Source organism: Corvus kubaryi, unplaced genomic scaffold, assembly GCF_017639235.1.
Source record: "Corvus kubaryi isolate FWS band 111438036 unplaced genomic scaffold, C.kubaryi_AGA036_p1.0 37396, whole genome shotgun sequence".
NCBI lineage: Eukaryota > Metazoa > Chordata > Aves > Passeriformes > Corvidae > Corvus > Corvus kubaryi.
The window spans coordinates 6457188-6471662 of NW_024581135.1; the positions used below are offsets into that span (position 1 = coordinate 6457188).

At 42.9% G+C, this 14475-nt stretch overlaps 1 protein-coding gene across 1 annotated transcript in view; it reads left to right on the top strand.

The window, feature by feature from the left end:
- Window positions 1-10650, top strand: part of TMEM163 (transmembrane protein 163) — a 90280-nt gene extending 79630 nt beyond the window's left edge. The window contains exons 6-8 of the mRNA XM_042041145.1: window positions 4993-5104; window positions 8422-8563; window positions 9493-10650. Of these exons, the coding sequence (XP_041897079.1) occupies window positions 4993-5104; window positions 8422-8563; window positions 9493-9553 (315 nt within the window). The 3' untranslated portion in view covers window positions 9554-10650. The remainder of the gene's footprint in view (window positions 1-4992; window positions 5105-8421; window positions 8564-9492) is intronic.
- The last annotated feature ends 3825 nt before the right edge of the window (window positions 10651-14475 follow it).

Consider the following 14475-nt stretch of genomic DNA (forward strand, 5'->3'; position numbering starts at 1 on the left):
TGGAGGAGCAGGAGGCAGTGGGAAGCGTGTGAAGGTAGGGATGGGGAGCAGGGCGGGAGCAGAACCCAGCAGGTGCTGGGGAGGATGGTCACCAATCACCTGGACTGAAGAAGGGTCATTGTTGGGATCCAGGAGACAGATGGTGAGTTGCAGAGATGGGCAAAATTAATATTTAACAATACAGACTCAGCTCAGTTTGGGCCAGCCATGACTTTGCTCCTGCCAACACCATCTGTAGCATTCCAGATACACATCCCTACCTTCTCAGCCAAGAGGAATGAGGCTCAGCAGAGGAGAGGTAAAACACTGTGAGACACCAGGTTCTCTGGAAAGGGAAAAAATGGCATGAAAAAGGCAGTACCAGTAATTCCAGCTCCTGCAGGAGTGTGGAGGAACTTCTGGCTGGTTCACAGAGAAAGCCGAGGAGAGGGCAGAGGAGTGGAAGGAACCCTGCAGCTATTGGGGTGAGAGAAGCAGCTTGTTCTGGGATCGCAGTAGAATGAGTGACCAAGGAAGGACAGAGCTTCGTCCTGTACCACTGAATATCTTTTGACTCAACACTGTACAGTGCAGGTGAAATGAGAACTTTTTACATCCCAGAGGAGGAAGGACTGTAAGTAAAGGGGAGTGGGCAGAGAATAGCTGGTAGAAATAATACATGGAATCAGGGCAAAGTTTTAGGGTCAGAATTAGCAATATGCATTCTAGGGAAAGATTAGGAACACGAATCAGCTGAAACTCAGTTACTAAGCTGGGAATTGGGTTAAAATATTTCTACCTAGTAAACCAAGCACTGAAGAATCTGTTGTGAGATTTTTTTTTTTACTTTCTACAGTAGATTCAGAAGGAGATCAAAGTTGCAACATCAAAACCAACAAACTTTTTCTTGAGCTGTAAGATTACTGCTGCCTTTGGTAAAATCCTTGAAAGCAGGGACAGAACTGTTGTGACAATTTTGCAACCCCCTCTTCTCAGCTGCACAGCTGGGGACAATGCATTTGGGTAAAGTGGAGGAAAGCTGCCTGCTGACTTCTATTATTCCTTTCTTAGGAATAGTAAAAGAGGAAAAGACTTTTTCCTAGGAAAGCTTTCTTCTGGGAAAGAAAGCATAAAACCACAGTATAAAACCTTGCATAAAATAAATCTTAAGTAGGGACATTTTAGCTATTAAAGTGCTGTGTAATGAGAAGGCAGCCCAGGATGGGCACCTTTCTTTATGCACAGTGCTGGTCTATACATGAAGCCATCTAATCAGATATATGTGTCCTTGTACAGTGTAGTAGCAATGAGCAAATATGAAAAGAAATGGAAAAGGAAGGAGCTTTATCTACCTCACTGGGAAGCCGTTATCATATGGAAATGATCAGAATTTAAATTTGTATCATCTGTCACAATTTGCTGCTGCTGTAATTAAAATAACACCAAGGACACGTACAGTGAGCCTGGCTAGACGTGCTCCGTGCTCCTAATGACTGTCAGATGGGAAGGCAAGGGGTACGGAGAGGGCAGGGCTGCGGGAAGATCCGGAGGGAGATGGTGCCAGATGGCCGGGCTTATTTTATTAATTTAGATCTCCATTATGGCATTTCTTTTCTTCATTTCTCCAAAGGATGAGTTAGTTTAATGGGAACCATTTCACAGCCACGGGAATGACGTGTTTAACCCTCTGGAGCCCACAGCACTGCAGCAGAGCGCGTTTGTCACTCGTGTGTCCCAAAGCCGGACGCCTCTGCTCCAGCCCAGGGCTTGGCCCACAGCAGCCGTCCCTCGGCTAATTCATTGAATCCTGCTGTCCTAAACCAGTTCCAGCTTCTTGGCAGCAAAATAGTGCCAAGGCAGCGTTTTGAGCTGGTTCTCTCCTCTTTCATCCTCCCCTGCTCGGGACACAGCCGGGCTGTCCGTGCTGCTGGACATCGCCACTTTGGGCTGATCTGTTACACCCGCAAAAACTTCTTGTTAGCAGCAGATAGCCTCACTCTTCTTCTTCTTCCAGCTCTGGGGTGCCTGGACGCCCAGAAAGCACTGGGTGAGGAGTACTGAGGAAAGAGAGTTTAAAAGATTTTTTCCTCTGGGGTTTGGTCCCCACAGCCGCGCTCAGTTCGTGCGGGATCTGCCGCCTCCCGGTGGCTCCTGCGAGGAGCTGCGCGCAACAGGAGCTGCCGATTTTGGGTGGTGTTTAGAGATAAAACCAGGAATATCGCCTTCTGAAAATCTGTTTGGCACAGCCTAAAGCATCTGCGTCCAGAGCAGGGTTTTTTAATTTCTTCCCTTTCTCGTGTCCACTGTGATAACAAAGGAGCTTTGATTTTTCAGGTCTTCTGCTTTATCAGTGGTCATTGCATTAGTATTGGCAACAAAATGAGCTTGTCTTGTGTGATTTGGTGGAGAAAAAGCCCACTAAACTTAGGAAGACTTTCTCGATCCTGACTATGCATCCTGTATAAAAAGCCTGTTAAACAATTCATGAATTCATTCAGAAATCTGTATCACATTTAGGTCATTCTTGGATTCCACTAGAGTAGCTAGACTCATTTTGATTATGACTGAACAAATAGCAAGATGCATTTCCACATACTGTGATTTTAGTGACACATGCAGGAAAAAAACCTGAATTCATCCCAAAAATTTGTGGTACACCGTGGCAGGAAAAAAATAAACAAAAAGCTCTAAATAAAATGCCATGCAGTGGATGAAACCTGACATGATAGCACAAGGAATAAGGCATAGCATTTTCAGGATTCTGAATCAATAACTGGACTTTTGAACATCTCTATGAATACTTTTCAAAATATCTTGTATTGTGATTCCTAGATTTTTTCCAAACTATGCCAATTTGTAATGGTTTTCCAGTGCATCCCCAAGGATTTGACAGGTGGAGAAAAACTGCATTTCATCAGCCCAAGGCTGACAGTGACACAACTTACTTGTTGATAGCAAAGTGATTTGCACTGTCACCTCTGCTGGGCCTGCAGTGTTCAGCTCTGCTGGTGACAAGGCCTGTGCTTTGCTGAGGGGAAAGGCAAAGATAAGAGGTAGGGATGCCTGGGAGGAATCAGAGAGCCTTTGGAGGGTGTGTGGGTTGATGGAGAAATCAGGGATCTCATGTAGTCATTGAACAATGAGTCCTTGTGCCAAGTGAGACACAAGGGAAATGTTGGTGGAGCGCAACATTCTACCTCAGATTATTCTGGAGCCTTATACATATGCTGTATATTAAATATTAGGTAAAATATTAGATGAGATTAGGTTAGATTAAGCATTCAGAACTTGTTAGGCTATCAAAATGAAGTCTTTGGGTACTGAAAACACACATTTTTGAGAAAGATGCATAAAGATTAGAGGCATGGTTTTGACAAGGATCTGAAATTTTGAAAGATTTTTGCAAAGCTTGTCCAGACTGTTGAAGCTTTGTTGTCATTTCAGACCTTCTGAGAGCTCACAGCTTTCCTTGTTAGACTGACAGTACCCAAATATTGCCACTGCTTCCTTAGTCCTTCCCTAGCACTCCAAAATTGCTGGGTATTTTCCAGGTGTTATGTTAAAATAACTGTATGAATGCTTTTTATCCTACCTTTACCCAGTACTTGAGTTCTGTGTTTTCATTGCTTCTGTTTTACTCTCTTTTCCTCAGTGAATTTTGTCTTAATACTTAATACTGTTAATATTGTACCAGGTCTAAAGAGAATGAGCTCATGATTGAGAGTGAAGTAGACGTTCAAAATTATACAACATACAAAATTGTATAAAAATATTGAATGATTTATTTAGGGATATGAGTACATTACAGCAGTAATCTAATTCCCTGTGTCTTCCTAAGCAGCTTTCAAAAATATTTTTTTATTTCTTTGGGTTTCAAATTGCTGCTAAAATAATGAAAATGAATGGAGCTGATGACGAATCATCATGACAATGTTTGGTACCAACAGGGACTTTTGCTGGAGTGTTTTAATCAGGAACAGGGTCCCAGTGGCACTGGCCCACTTAGACCTGCAGACACAAATTAGAAAAGAATGCTTGCTATTTCCTTTGTTTGTACTGGTGTTGCAACAGTTTAAATTAACGCTTCTGTAAAGAGTAATAAATGAATCTAACTCAAAGCTCTGTGGTGAGGTGGCAGGCAGGCTGAGAGCTCACTTGGGTATTTTGCAGCCCGTGGGTTGATGTTCCTCAGGGGGAAGAAGGCACAGGGCCTCCCTTTAGGCACCTGATTGCAGCATGTCAGCACCCAGGAGTTTCCTCCCAGCCCAATCAAACACAAAACACTCAGCAGGAAGGGGTGGGGGCCTCCAGATGACCTTTAGAGAATGAGTGTTAAACAATAATAACTTACCCTTCTTTGCCCTACACAGACATGCAGCTCTCTCCTGAGGGAGCCTGGGGAACCCATGTTGCATGTGCAAATTAAGCAATGTGGATGTTTCTGTGAAATGGAAATCCATGAAAAATTTTTCTTCTGAGAAAGAGCTAAACCTTACTTTGCACATCAGTGTCAGAAGTTTTATGGATGTAGCTTGAACCAGACTTTAGAAAAAGGTAATGAAACAAAACCAAAGCAAGCACAGAATCAGAAACAACATTAAATGGTTATTTCTTACAATGAAAATCAATATTGGTCTGGTAAGTGGGTTTCTATTTTCAAGCCTTCCTTCTGCCTGTGGGGACTTCACTACTGCTGGCATTTAGCATTAGATGACCTGGCAGTCTGCATTCAGCCCCACTGGTAAATATAACCTCCTGACTCTGAGGAGCTTGGGTCAATTCACAGTTTGTTGGTTGGAGCTGTCATTAATTACGGCTGCAAAAGCAATTGCAGCTGACAATATAAGCCAAATAAGCACCAGCTGTCTTGGAAGTCATAATGCAGGAAATCTTTATCTCAGGTTGTGTTTCTCAGCAGCACAAATAATTACACATTAATTAGTACTATTTGTCATTTAATACATGGGACATGACCAGAAGACTTACTAATGTCTGACATTTTTTTTTTTTCAGGATGATTTTCTGTACAGTGTCTCTGTTCTAAGTGGAATCCTTTGCACTGTCTTGGCAGTAATCAAATTTATGCTGGGAAAGGTCCTTACAAGCAGAGCACTGATAACCGATGGTGAGTGTGACATTGATCCTGCTGCTTTCATAGACTCTTCCAGGGAATGTTGTGGACGCAGAGGATAAGAGTGACCCCTGCACAATGACAGCTGTGAAAGAGCATTGAAATTAGGCAGCCACTAGGAAATGGGAAAAAACCCAAACCCTAGAGCAGTCCGTGGTACCACTGGCCTTTAGCACAGATAGCTCAGCTGGAATGACTCTGTCTGGTGGAAGTCAAACAGTGAATGTGTGGATAGTAAGCAGTAACAGAGAGTTAGAGGTAGAGCAGATAATGAATTAGAGGTGTATTAGTCAGAGGTTAGGCTGCAGCAGGGCTCTCAGAGCTCTGGTTAAGTCACCTCCATCTTCACTGCCTGTGCCTGGTGAATGGTAAATCCTGACAGTTTAAATGAAGCAAAGTCTGCTGTAGAAACGCTGCCTGCCTTGAGCAGGGATCATCACCATCATCCACAGGTACCCCCATAGGTGTCATTTGTCACCACAGTGCTTTCCCTGCCACTCAGCAGAGCTGCTGGAGCATGGCAGGTGTGAAACAAAGCCTTTCCCTGCCCTGCACTCCTCTGGCCCTGCTGGTGTTTGGCACAGGTTGAATCTCCTCCACTGCATCCTTGGAACACCTCACTGCCACCACTGTATTGGCCCAGGTGTGTAGCAGCTGACTGGTTTTGGTTTTAAAGGAAGTTTAAAATCACTCTTTAAAAGTAGCTCCAGATATTCCTCTTACTGACAGAGCTCAAGCTTGTGAGTCCTCAGAAATCCTGGGGATCTGTCTTTCAAACAAGTGAGGCCACAGTGATGGCAGAAGTTTCACAGCCCCCTACAAATCTCTCCCAGTTTTTATCTGCCAGCACAGGACAATTTGAAACAGTCTGTAAACAGACACTGTAGGGTGTTCATGATTCATGGGTCGTGGTACCTAAATTATTTTATTCTTTGCTAAAGATTTCACTTTGAGGAAATTCAATTCTCAGCTTACTCTAGAGATACATACAATTAACTTTATTTTAAGCAAATTAAACATACTCAGCTTTTTTCTTGATGATATGTGATAACACGTATTACGAGTATCTCTATCATCCCACTTACAGAAATGCTTCATGAGTACTTACATTTTAAATCTAAAAGAAGCAAAAAAGGCATCAGAATAACAGTGAGGGGGTTACAACTAAGCTACTGCCTCCCTGCATTTGGGATTCTCTCCCAACAGACCTCCAGCTCAGAGATCTTATTCTTTCCAATGGGCTCTGCCACTCTAGACATTTTGAAACAGAAATTATCTCCAAAAGGAAAAAGGATTCTGGAAAGGATGCTGGTAACTGCAGCCCAGTGAGTCTGACCTCCTTCACTGCCAGGGTGTAAGTGGGTCATGTTGACCATTTCAGAACTGTGCCTGGGCAGGCAAATGATGAACCCTCCCTTTAAAAAAATGTAGCTGAGTTTTGAAACAGAGCAGTTTATTTAGACAAAATATTAGCTGAAAATTCCTACATATCTCCAGCTCTGAATTGTTCTCCTTCATGACAGAGAAATCTCTTTCCCCATAATTACATCCTCATGCTAATGATACTGCTTCTGAGCTGGAGACTGCTCATTCTTTGATTAAAAAAATTAGGGAAAAAGGTATAAAATTACCTCAGCCTGGTTTTTATCTCTCTTCTCTCCTTTAGAACTACTTTAGAAAATGTAGGAGGCTGATCTTAACATGTGTGGTTAAATATCTGCTTTCACCAGATATATTTACATATATACTTGATTTATTAACAATCAGGAAGAGACAATGTGATTCAGCAGCTGAGACAGATTTAGCAGTCCCTTGCATATCTTTTTTTAGTGTTTTCTGTTTCCTGCTAATTTACCTCCTGTGATCCCTGGCTCCAGACCAACAAACTGTTTTGAATAAAAGGAGCATGAATTTTTCTTCCTGAAAAATAGGTTTATTTTCAGAACAGCAAATTCTCTCTTATACATGTCAACCTCTATTAACAATTTTTTTTTAGAATAATTTTGTTTTAGAGTAGGGCTTAACAACAATATCACTTTAAAGCCTAAATGTATGAACCCTAATGAGGCAAAATGTCATTTGTACAGGTTGTTTATAGCAAAAGCTCTTGGCCTTTAGGATAATAAAAATAGCCATTTCCTGCCTTGAATTTTGTGACATCTCAGAGGACAACTCTGTGACAGTGATGTCAGCCAACTTTCCTGTAGGTTTTAGGTACCTGTTTCCTACCCAGATTTAGCCACCTGTTTTTTCCTGTGCTGGCCCTACACACAGAACAGTGTCTGGATTAATACCTGCAGCCATTCCATGATTTCCTGCCACATCAGCAAAGAAAGGTTTGGCTGAATGAGAGCCAGGAAGGGAAAAAAATTTCCTTTGCAAGTAGCTTTTAGATCATTTGGAACCATCAGCCAATAATGGCATGGAAATATTTTATTCTTTTGCATATTGTGCTGGTGGATTCTGACTTAAGCTGGAGCAGGGGAAGTAACAGTGGTTTAAATTTCTAATTAATTATTTATATTTTATATTCTTTATATCTATAGACACAACATGTGCTAGCAGTATAAATTAATAAATAGACAAAGACTGGGTGTGAGAGGTGTGGATCAAAGGACATACTCAGGAACAAGTGTCAGGTATATCATTGTTGGCAGTCATGGGGAATTGGAAAAACCTGGCTAAGTCCTGTAAACAGCAGCTGGCTAGAGCTGACTCACCAAGGAATATAGAATATTTCAAGTTTGATATTTCATTTGTTACCTAGGTTAAATAGCATATGGATCTACCATTCTCAGTGACTTTTTTTTTTTGGTAGAACAACAGGGGTGTCTTTTGGGTTACTGTGGAAAAAAAATCAGAAAAAGGGAATTTGGAGTTAAAAAACAGAAAACAAGGAATGACTTAAAAACCCCCAAATCAATAATCAACCAAGCAGGAGTTGGATGAAAAGGGGCATTAATTGTTCCAAAAGCTCTGTGAGAATTTTGAAGGGACTGGCTTGGAGAAAAAGAGAAAGCGTTTAAAAAAGAAAAAAAGGAATCTAAAAGGATGTTCATTAAAATTGTGAATAGTAGATAAGAAGCTGCTGTGGTATATCTAAAGCACAAATGGAAAATATTACTAGGGTTATCCTTTGTGTCTTCAGCAACGTCTACAGCTCTAAATAAGAGTGCCAAGCACGTAAATAAATATATGGTATGGGGTAAAAAGCTCCAAGAGAGGCTCTTTGACAGGTTACTGTGCAAAACCATTTTCCTTTCCATGAGTTCCTGCTGTTCATCCTTTAATTATTTTTTTCCCCCTTCTAGGTTTCAACTCTCTTGTAGGTGGAATAATGGGCTTTTCCATCCTTCTTAGTGCAGAAGTGTTTAAACACAATTCTTCCGTCTGGTTCCTGGATGGCAGTATAGGAGTGTTAATTGGACTCACAATATCTGCCTATGGAATCAAGTGAGTATCTCCTGGGAGCACTCAAGGCAGTGTGTCCAGCAGCCGGGCTGGCCCTGAGGTAGGAAGTCACAGTCTTTAAGGGCTTAAGTAATTCCAGTGAAATCAGTCCCTGGAATTTATTAGACTAGCAGCCAATACTGGAGCAGAGTGTGTGGAAAGGGTTATAAAAGACTGTGTCCCCCACATCGGCTGGAAAGCAGCCAGGACTTAAAAAGAAATTGGAATAATTTTAGATTTTTGTACACTTGAAATGCAATATATGAAAAATGACCACAAATGATGGATAAAATCAGTCCTCATTACTTTTGGGGCACATTTCTGAGCACTGCTTTTCCACAGGAAGTCTGGATTTAAACAAAGGTGCTCAAGTTTAAAGAAGGATCTTGCTATTGATTTCTGTCCCAGCCCTACCTTTGGCAACTTCTGAACTGAAGGTTCCTGCTGGTGTTTCAGATGTTGCTTTTCTTGAATTTTAAGATGCTTTCTTGATTCACACCAGAAACAGACTAAAAAAATCAAATTAAACTCTGCCATGCACTTCATTGCTGCCACAATTTCCCTTGACTGCATGGAATCTAACCCGAAGTTTGCACTTCATCCCTTGTGGATTATCTGCCATAAGAGAAAGGGGGAGATGTGGAGTGTCTTAGTTGGAACTGTGCCTGTTGAGAAGCAGCCCTTGGCCAGGCTGCAGTCAGCCCTCACCTGGAAGCTGTGTGGGGTTTTCTTTTTCAACTTGGAAAATTCAATTAACATTTTAATGAGGAATACCACTCTTGAATAAGTCTCTATAATCACAATTTCCACTGTAAAACTAACAGTTCTGGAAAACTGTGGAGGCTGTTACTCCACCTGAGCTGTTTCTTATTAATGAATCTTTATATATTCAGTGCTGTGCCTGTGCCTGACCCCGTGTGCTCTCCCTGCAGGCTGCTCATTGACATGGTGCCGCGGGTGAGGCAAACGCGCCACTACGAGATGTTCGAGTGAAGCTGCTGCCCTCTCCCTGCAAGGACTGTCAAACCACAGCATTCTACGTCTTGGCAAGTGGTGCCAATGGTATTTTCCTGAATATGCAGTTTGTTTCCCGTGGTCTGTTTCTGTTGAAATTTGTTTGAATGGGAAATCTCTCTGTAAATCTGGCATATTGTGCACACTGCTTGCAATTCAGCCAAACAGCAGCGTTTTGGTTTGGTTTTTTTATTTATTTCCAGTATGCTATTGATTCCTGTGACAATAGAAAACATGCAGTTCGCAGTTTGAACCCAGCTGCCATGTTGTATATTCCAGAGTGAAAGTGTTCTCAATGGTGTGGTAAGCCTGTGGGTAAAGAAGTGCCAGTTTCAGATTTGAGTTTTGGATTTTTTTTTCCCCCTGGCCTGTATTTTCACAAACACATGCTGTAACAGGAGTACAATCCTTGCTAACCTCTTCGACTAAGAGTATCTTACATAGAGTCTGGACACCAAGAGCTGTGTTGCTTAAACCACTTAAGTAGCTACTTCCACCCTCTTGTTGAAATAGACAGCCAGAAAGAGCAGGTACGGCCCTTTCTGTGATCAGAGAGATATTGCATTTTAACCCCAAATTAACCAAAACTATACCTCTTCAATTTAAATTCTATTTTTTCTTGATGAGACACTGTTCGTAGCTTTGCATGGACCAAACAAGCACACACAGTATTACTGTACAGACCAAAGCCAAAAAAGTCATGCAGGGAAGAGGAGCTGCTCAAGGAATGGGATTTTCATCTCCTATTTTACCATATGCAGCTGTACCAGCGTGTGTGACGTTGTGGTTGCTCTGTAGTCTGACAACGGCACAGCAGTGGCTCAATCTCGTGGTGAGATACAGATCTATTTATTAGATTTAGATTGTCCTGTAAAGTGTTGCTCACTTTCCATCACACATCTTATATATTACTTAATAGCAGGTTAAATGATCAAAGAATCTTGATGTATAATCAATAAAACTGGTATCTATTTTATACAGTATCTGTAAGTAACATTTGAAAACTATTTCCAGAATGTATCATAGAACAAAGTCTTCCTGTATAGCAGCCTATTAAACTGGATTCTCTGGCTATAGCCATTTTCTCTTTATTTTATGTATTCCAGGTCGGTTTTCACAACAGAGAATCAGTGTTGTTGCTTCTGTTTATCACAGGTGAATAAAAAATATGTCAGTCAACTGCAGAGATTGAAGTAAGATCGCAGTAAGTAGCTGAGTAGCTAGAAATGCCCATTTCCACTACAGAACAATAGACTACAGCTATGAGAGTAGATGTACAATTAGACTGATCAGTGAGGGCTGTAGAGTGGGGACACTGATATTTTCACAGGTATGATGTTAAAACTGTATTTCCCATCATCTGTGACTTGATCAGGTCCTTAAGGATCTCTAGTAAAAGACAACTCCCACTGATAGGTGTTGGAAGAGACCCCCCTGCAGTGGTTTCCCTGACCCCTGACCCATATGGGGGGCACAGTATTGCAAAGAGAACATGCCTTGCTACAGGATTCCTCATGGCAAAACTGCTGCTGCAGTTTGTTTTCACATATTTTGGATCAATTAAGTTTGTATAAGTATTTGTATGCAAAGTGTTGCTGTTCATGCTGATGCTGCTTGTGCCTTGCTGTCACAGGATGGTGTCACTCAGCTGTAAGGTGCCAAAGGAGCTGCTTCAGAGGAGAATTCAGCAAGGACTCCAGAAGGACTGGAGAGTGTAGGAGTGCTCACTGTACTCAGCACAGGTGGATTTTTAAATATCAAATGCCACCCCAAGACCCTGTCTTTCTGCACAAGACCCTAATGTTTTATACTTTTGCTTTTCCCATTATGTTTCTCCTCTCACATCAGTTCCATGAAGACAGCTGTGGAAATGGTATTTCCTCACTGATTAACAGTGTTTATCAGGCATCTTCAGCCTCAGAATCATATACCCAGGGCCTGAATCTAGCAATATTAGACATTTCATGGGTTTGTTAATTTTCTTGGTACTGTTTACCCTTTTCCACCTCCCTGAGGGCTTTATTCCCACTCCAGTCCCATTACTAGGTTTGAGAATGACACTTGGGAACTACCCAGAAGTGTTGCTTCCCAGGACCATGCAGTCCAGCAGCCTGTCTGTAGCCCACTGCTGCAGAGAACTGAGGAGAAGGGACGTGGCTGAACTCCTGATCCAACCTTTGCCACACCAAAGTCCTCAGCCACTGAAAGTATGCAGGACACTCAAACCAACACCCAGCTCAAGCATTAAATAATTCTGTTAAAATGCTGAGTGTAAACAGGAGCACAGATGTGCTCAGGCATGAAGGAAGGTTAAACACTCAGTTAATGAAGTTTCACAGTTCATTCTGGAACTCTGGAATGCTCCTAGGATGTTTCTAAGTACAGACACCTGAAAAGGAGCTGTGGTTTAACAAGTTAATCATACTCTTATCAGATTAGTTTAAACCAATTGCAGAAAGTTTTCAGGTGCTTCAAAGCATTGCTGGTGTTAGCAGGTAAATACAAGAAAAGAACAGAAATACTTGTGAGACTTGAAAAAGTCCAGGAAAAAATGATTCTCAGAAATGAAAGCAAACAGTGATAAAGCCAGCTGGCACTGGAGAGATTCTGTGTGGTACGTGACAACAGCAGAGAAAATCCATCTACTGTGACACTGCTTGAGCCAGCCACCCTCAGAGAGAACAGTTTCTATAGGAGTTTGCTTTATTAAATGTTAGTACCAGTTGATTTTTTCCAACTATGAGATGGCAAGTGTGCTTCCAGCCAGGCTAAGTGAAGATGGACTTTTCAAAAGCTGCAACAGCTCAAAAGCGCTCAGACTAATCACCTGAAACTTGGCACTGGCCAACATAATAACCTGTCTGGTGATCACAGCAGCCCTCAGCACTGCCAAGGGCTCTTTGTTGTGCACAGGACGTGAGGAAGGAGCCTCAGCACTCACACAAGGAACAGCACCGGCCAGAATGAGGCTGCAAACTGACACTTATTAAAGTCTGGCCAAGCTTACAATTGCAAATTAATCCCTGAAAGTGACTGTGACACTGAGCAGATGCTTTGAATCTGGCCATATTCTTCAGCAGAGAAGGGAGCTATCAAAAACTCTGTCAGGATTACACCAGCTGCAGTCTTGAATCCCCAGCCATAACCCACACACACCAGGTAGGCATGGGAAGTGATAACGTTCACTTTTAGCTAAAAGCCAGATTTTTCTGAATCCTGGTAGTCATTAAAAAATCACCAGACTAACATCTGCTGCTTATTTATTCCATTTTACTTCTAGCTATAGTAGGCAAACCATAAATAAGCATCATGGTGAGGCTCTTTTTCAACCATGGTGGAAAAGAGCCTCAAAAGACACTCCCTGATGTTCCAGGAATGAACATGAAGCAAAGATCCCAGACAAGAAGCTCCTCAGATGTGGGCAAATTCAGCTGTAGATACACCTGCAGCTGGGAATGTACCACAGAGGTGTTCACCACTGTCACTGCCACTTGTATTTCTGCAATCCTAGCTGCCTGGGAAAAAGTGTAGGCATTTCTGGCATTCTTTTTTGTGGGTCAGCTCATGGAGATGCTAGGCTATGGGAAAAGTGTTAACAGAATAGTTTTGGGTGGAAGGGACCTTTAACGGTCATCCAGCCCAAGGTCATCCAGTCCATCTATTAAGCCTTAATAAATATGCAAACCAGGAATGTTTGTTCCCATCCTGACAATGCATTTTTCCTAGGCAGTCAAATAAAGAGCTAAGGAAATGCTGAAGCTCCTTGAACAGAGATTATCCCTGGAATATACAGACTTGTGTAGATGCTTCACACACAGGTTGCACATAGTTTTGCTGTGCTGGCAGTGATTTCTCACCTCTCAGCCTGTGCTGTGTGTGTTGCCACTGAGAGGTGCTGTGAGAGAGCCCATCCCTGCCCCTCTGGATGTGTTTATCCAGGACCAGGAACTGCACAGGAGTAGCACACAAAAACACATTCCTGCGGCCTGGCATGTGGGGCCGGGTTATGCAATGTGAGAGCATAATTAATTCAAGTAACAGACCAGCCAGGGATATTTCCCTCTCCTGTTCCCCCCAAGATTGGGAGCTGCTGTTTTCCTTTCAGCCACAGGACCGGTATTGGAGGTAGCACTGAACAGTTCCTCCTTTTTCCCCGTTTAGTGGGATCAGCTGCCCAGTGTGGCTGGCACAGCTGCTCCAGAGCCTCCAGCCCACTCACCAGGAGCTGCAGAAGGGAAGCTCAGAGTTCAGGTCCTGCAGGGACTGACACCAGCACCAACATGCAGCTGCAGGCAGGCTCAAAGTACATCTTCTTCCAAGTTAGTCTGGCAAGTAACTAGCAAACATCCCATTTTGTCAGCTCCCACTGCTGGCACCAAACCCAGCACCCTTCTGAACTCACCTCTTGCTGACACAGGCTGTAGGGATTATTGTCACCCTTCACCTCACCATGGAGAAAGGAGTGGAGGCAACAGGACAAGTGACAATGCCAGCCTCCTCTTACTGGGCAGACCCATGGGGCAGAACCCAAGCCTGCAGCACAGCCTTGGGCTGATCACATCAATTCCACCCTCCTATGGAGGTGGGGAGGAAATTAAAGCCAAGAGGGGTCTCTAGGGATTTGGCAGCTTCCCTTCCAAGATCCCCTGTATTTACACTGGAAGCACCAGCTGTTACCTGCCGAGCCACCAAAGGCTCTCACCTCAGGACATTTTCTGTGGAGTTTTCACTCTTTCAGCATTTTTGTCCAGCACTGGTTTGTTCTGATGTTTCTCTCCTCACAAAGGTGCAGGAAGCTGGTGTCTCCAGCCAGGCAGTGCTTCCCTGAGATCCTGCAGGAGCAAGGACCCCCAAGCCAAGGCTCCAAAGCAAAGCAGGACACACAGTGAGACCGAACAGCT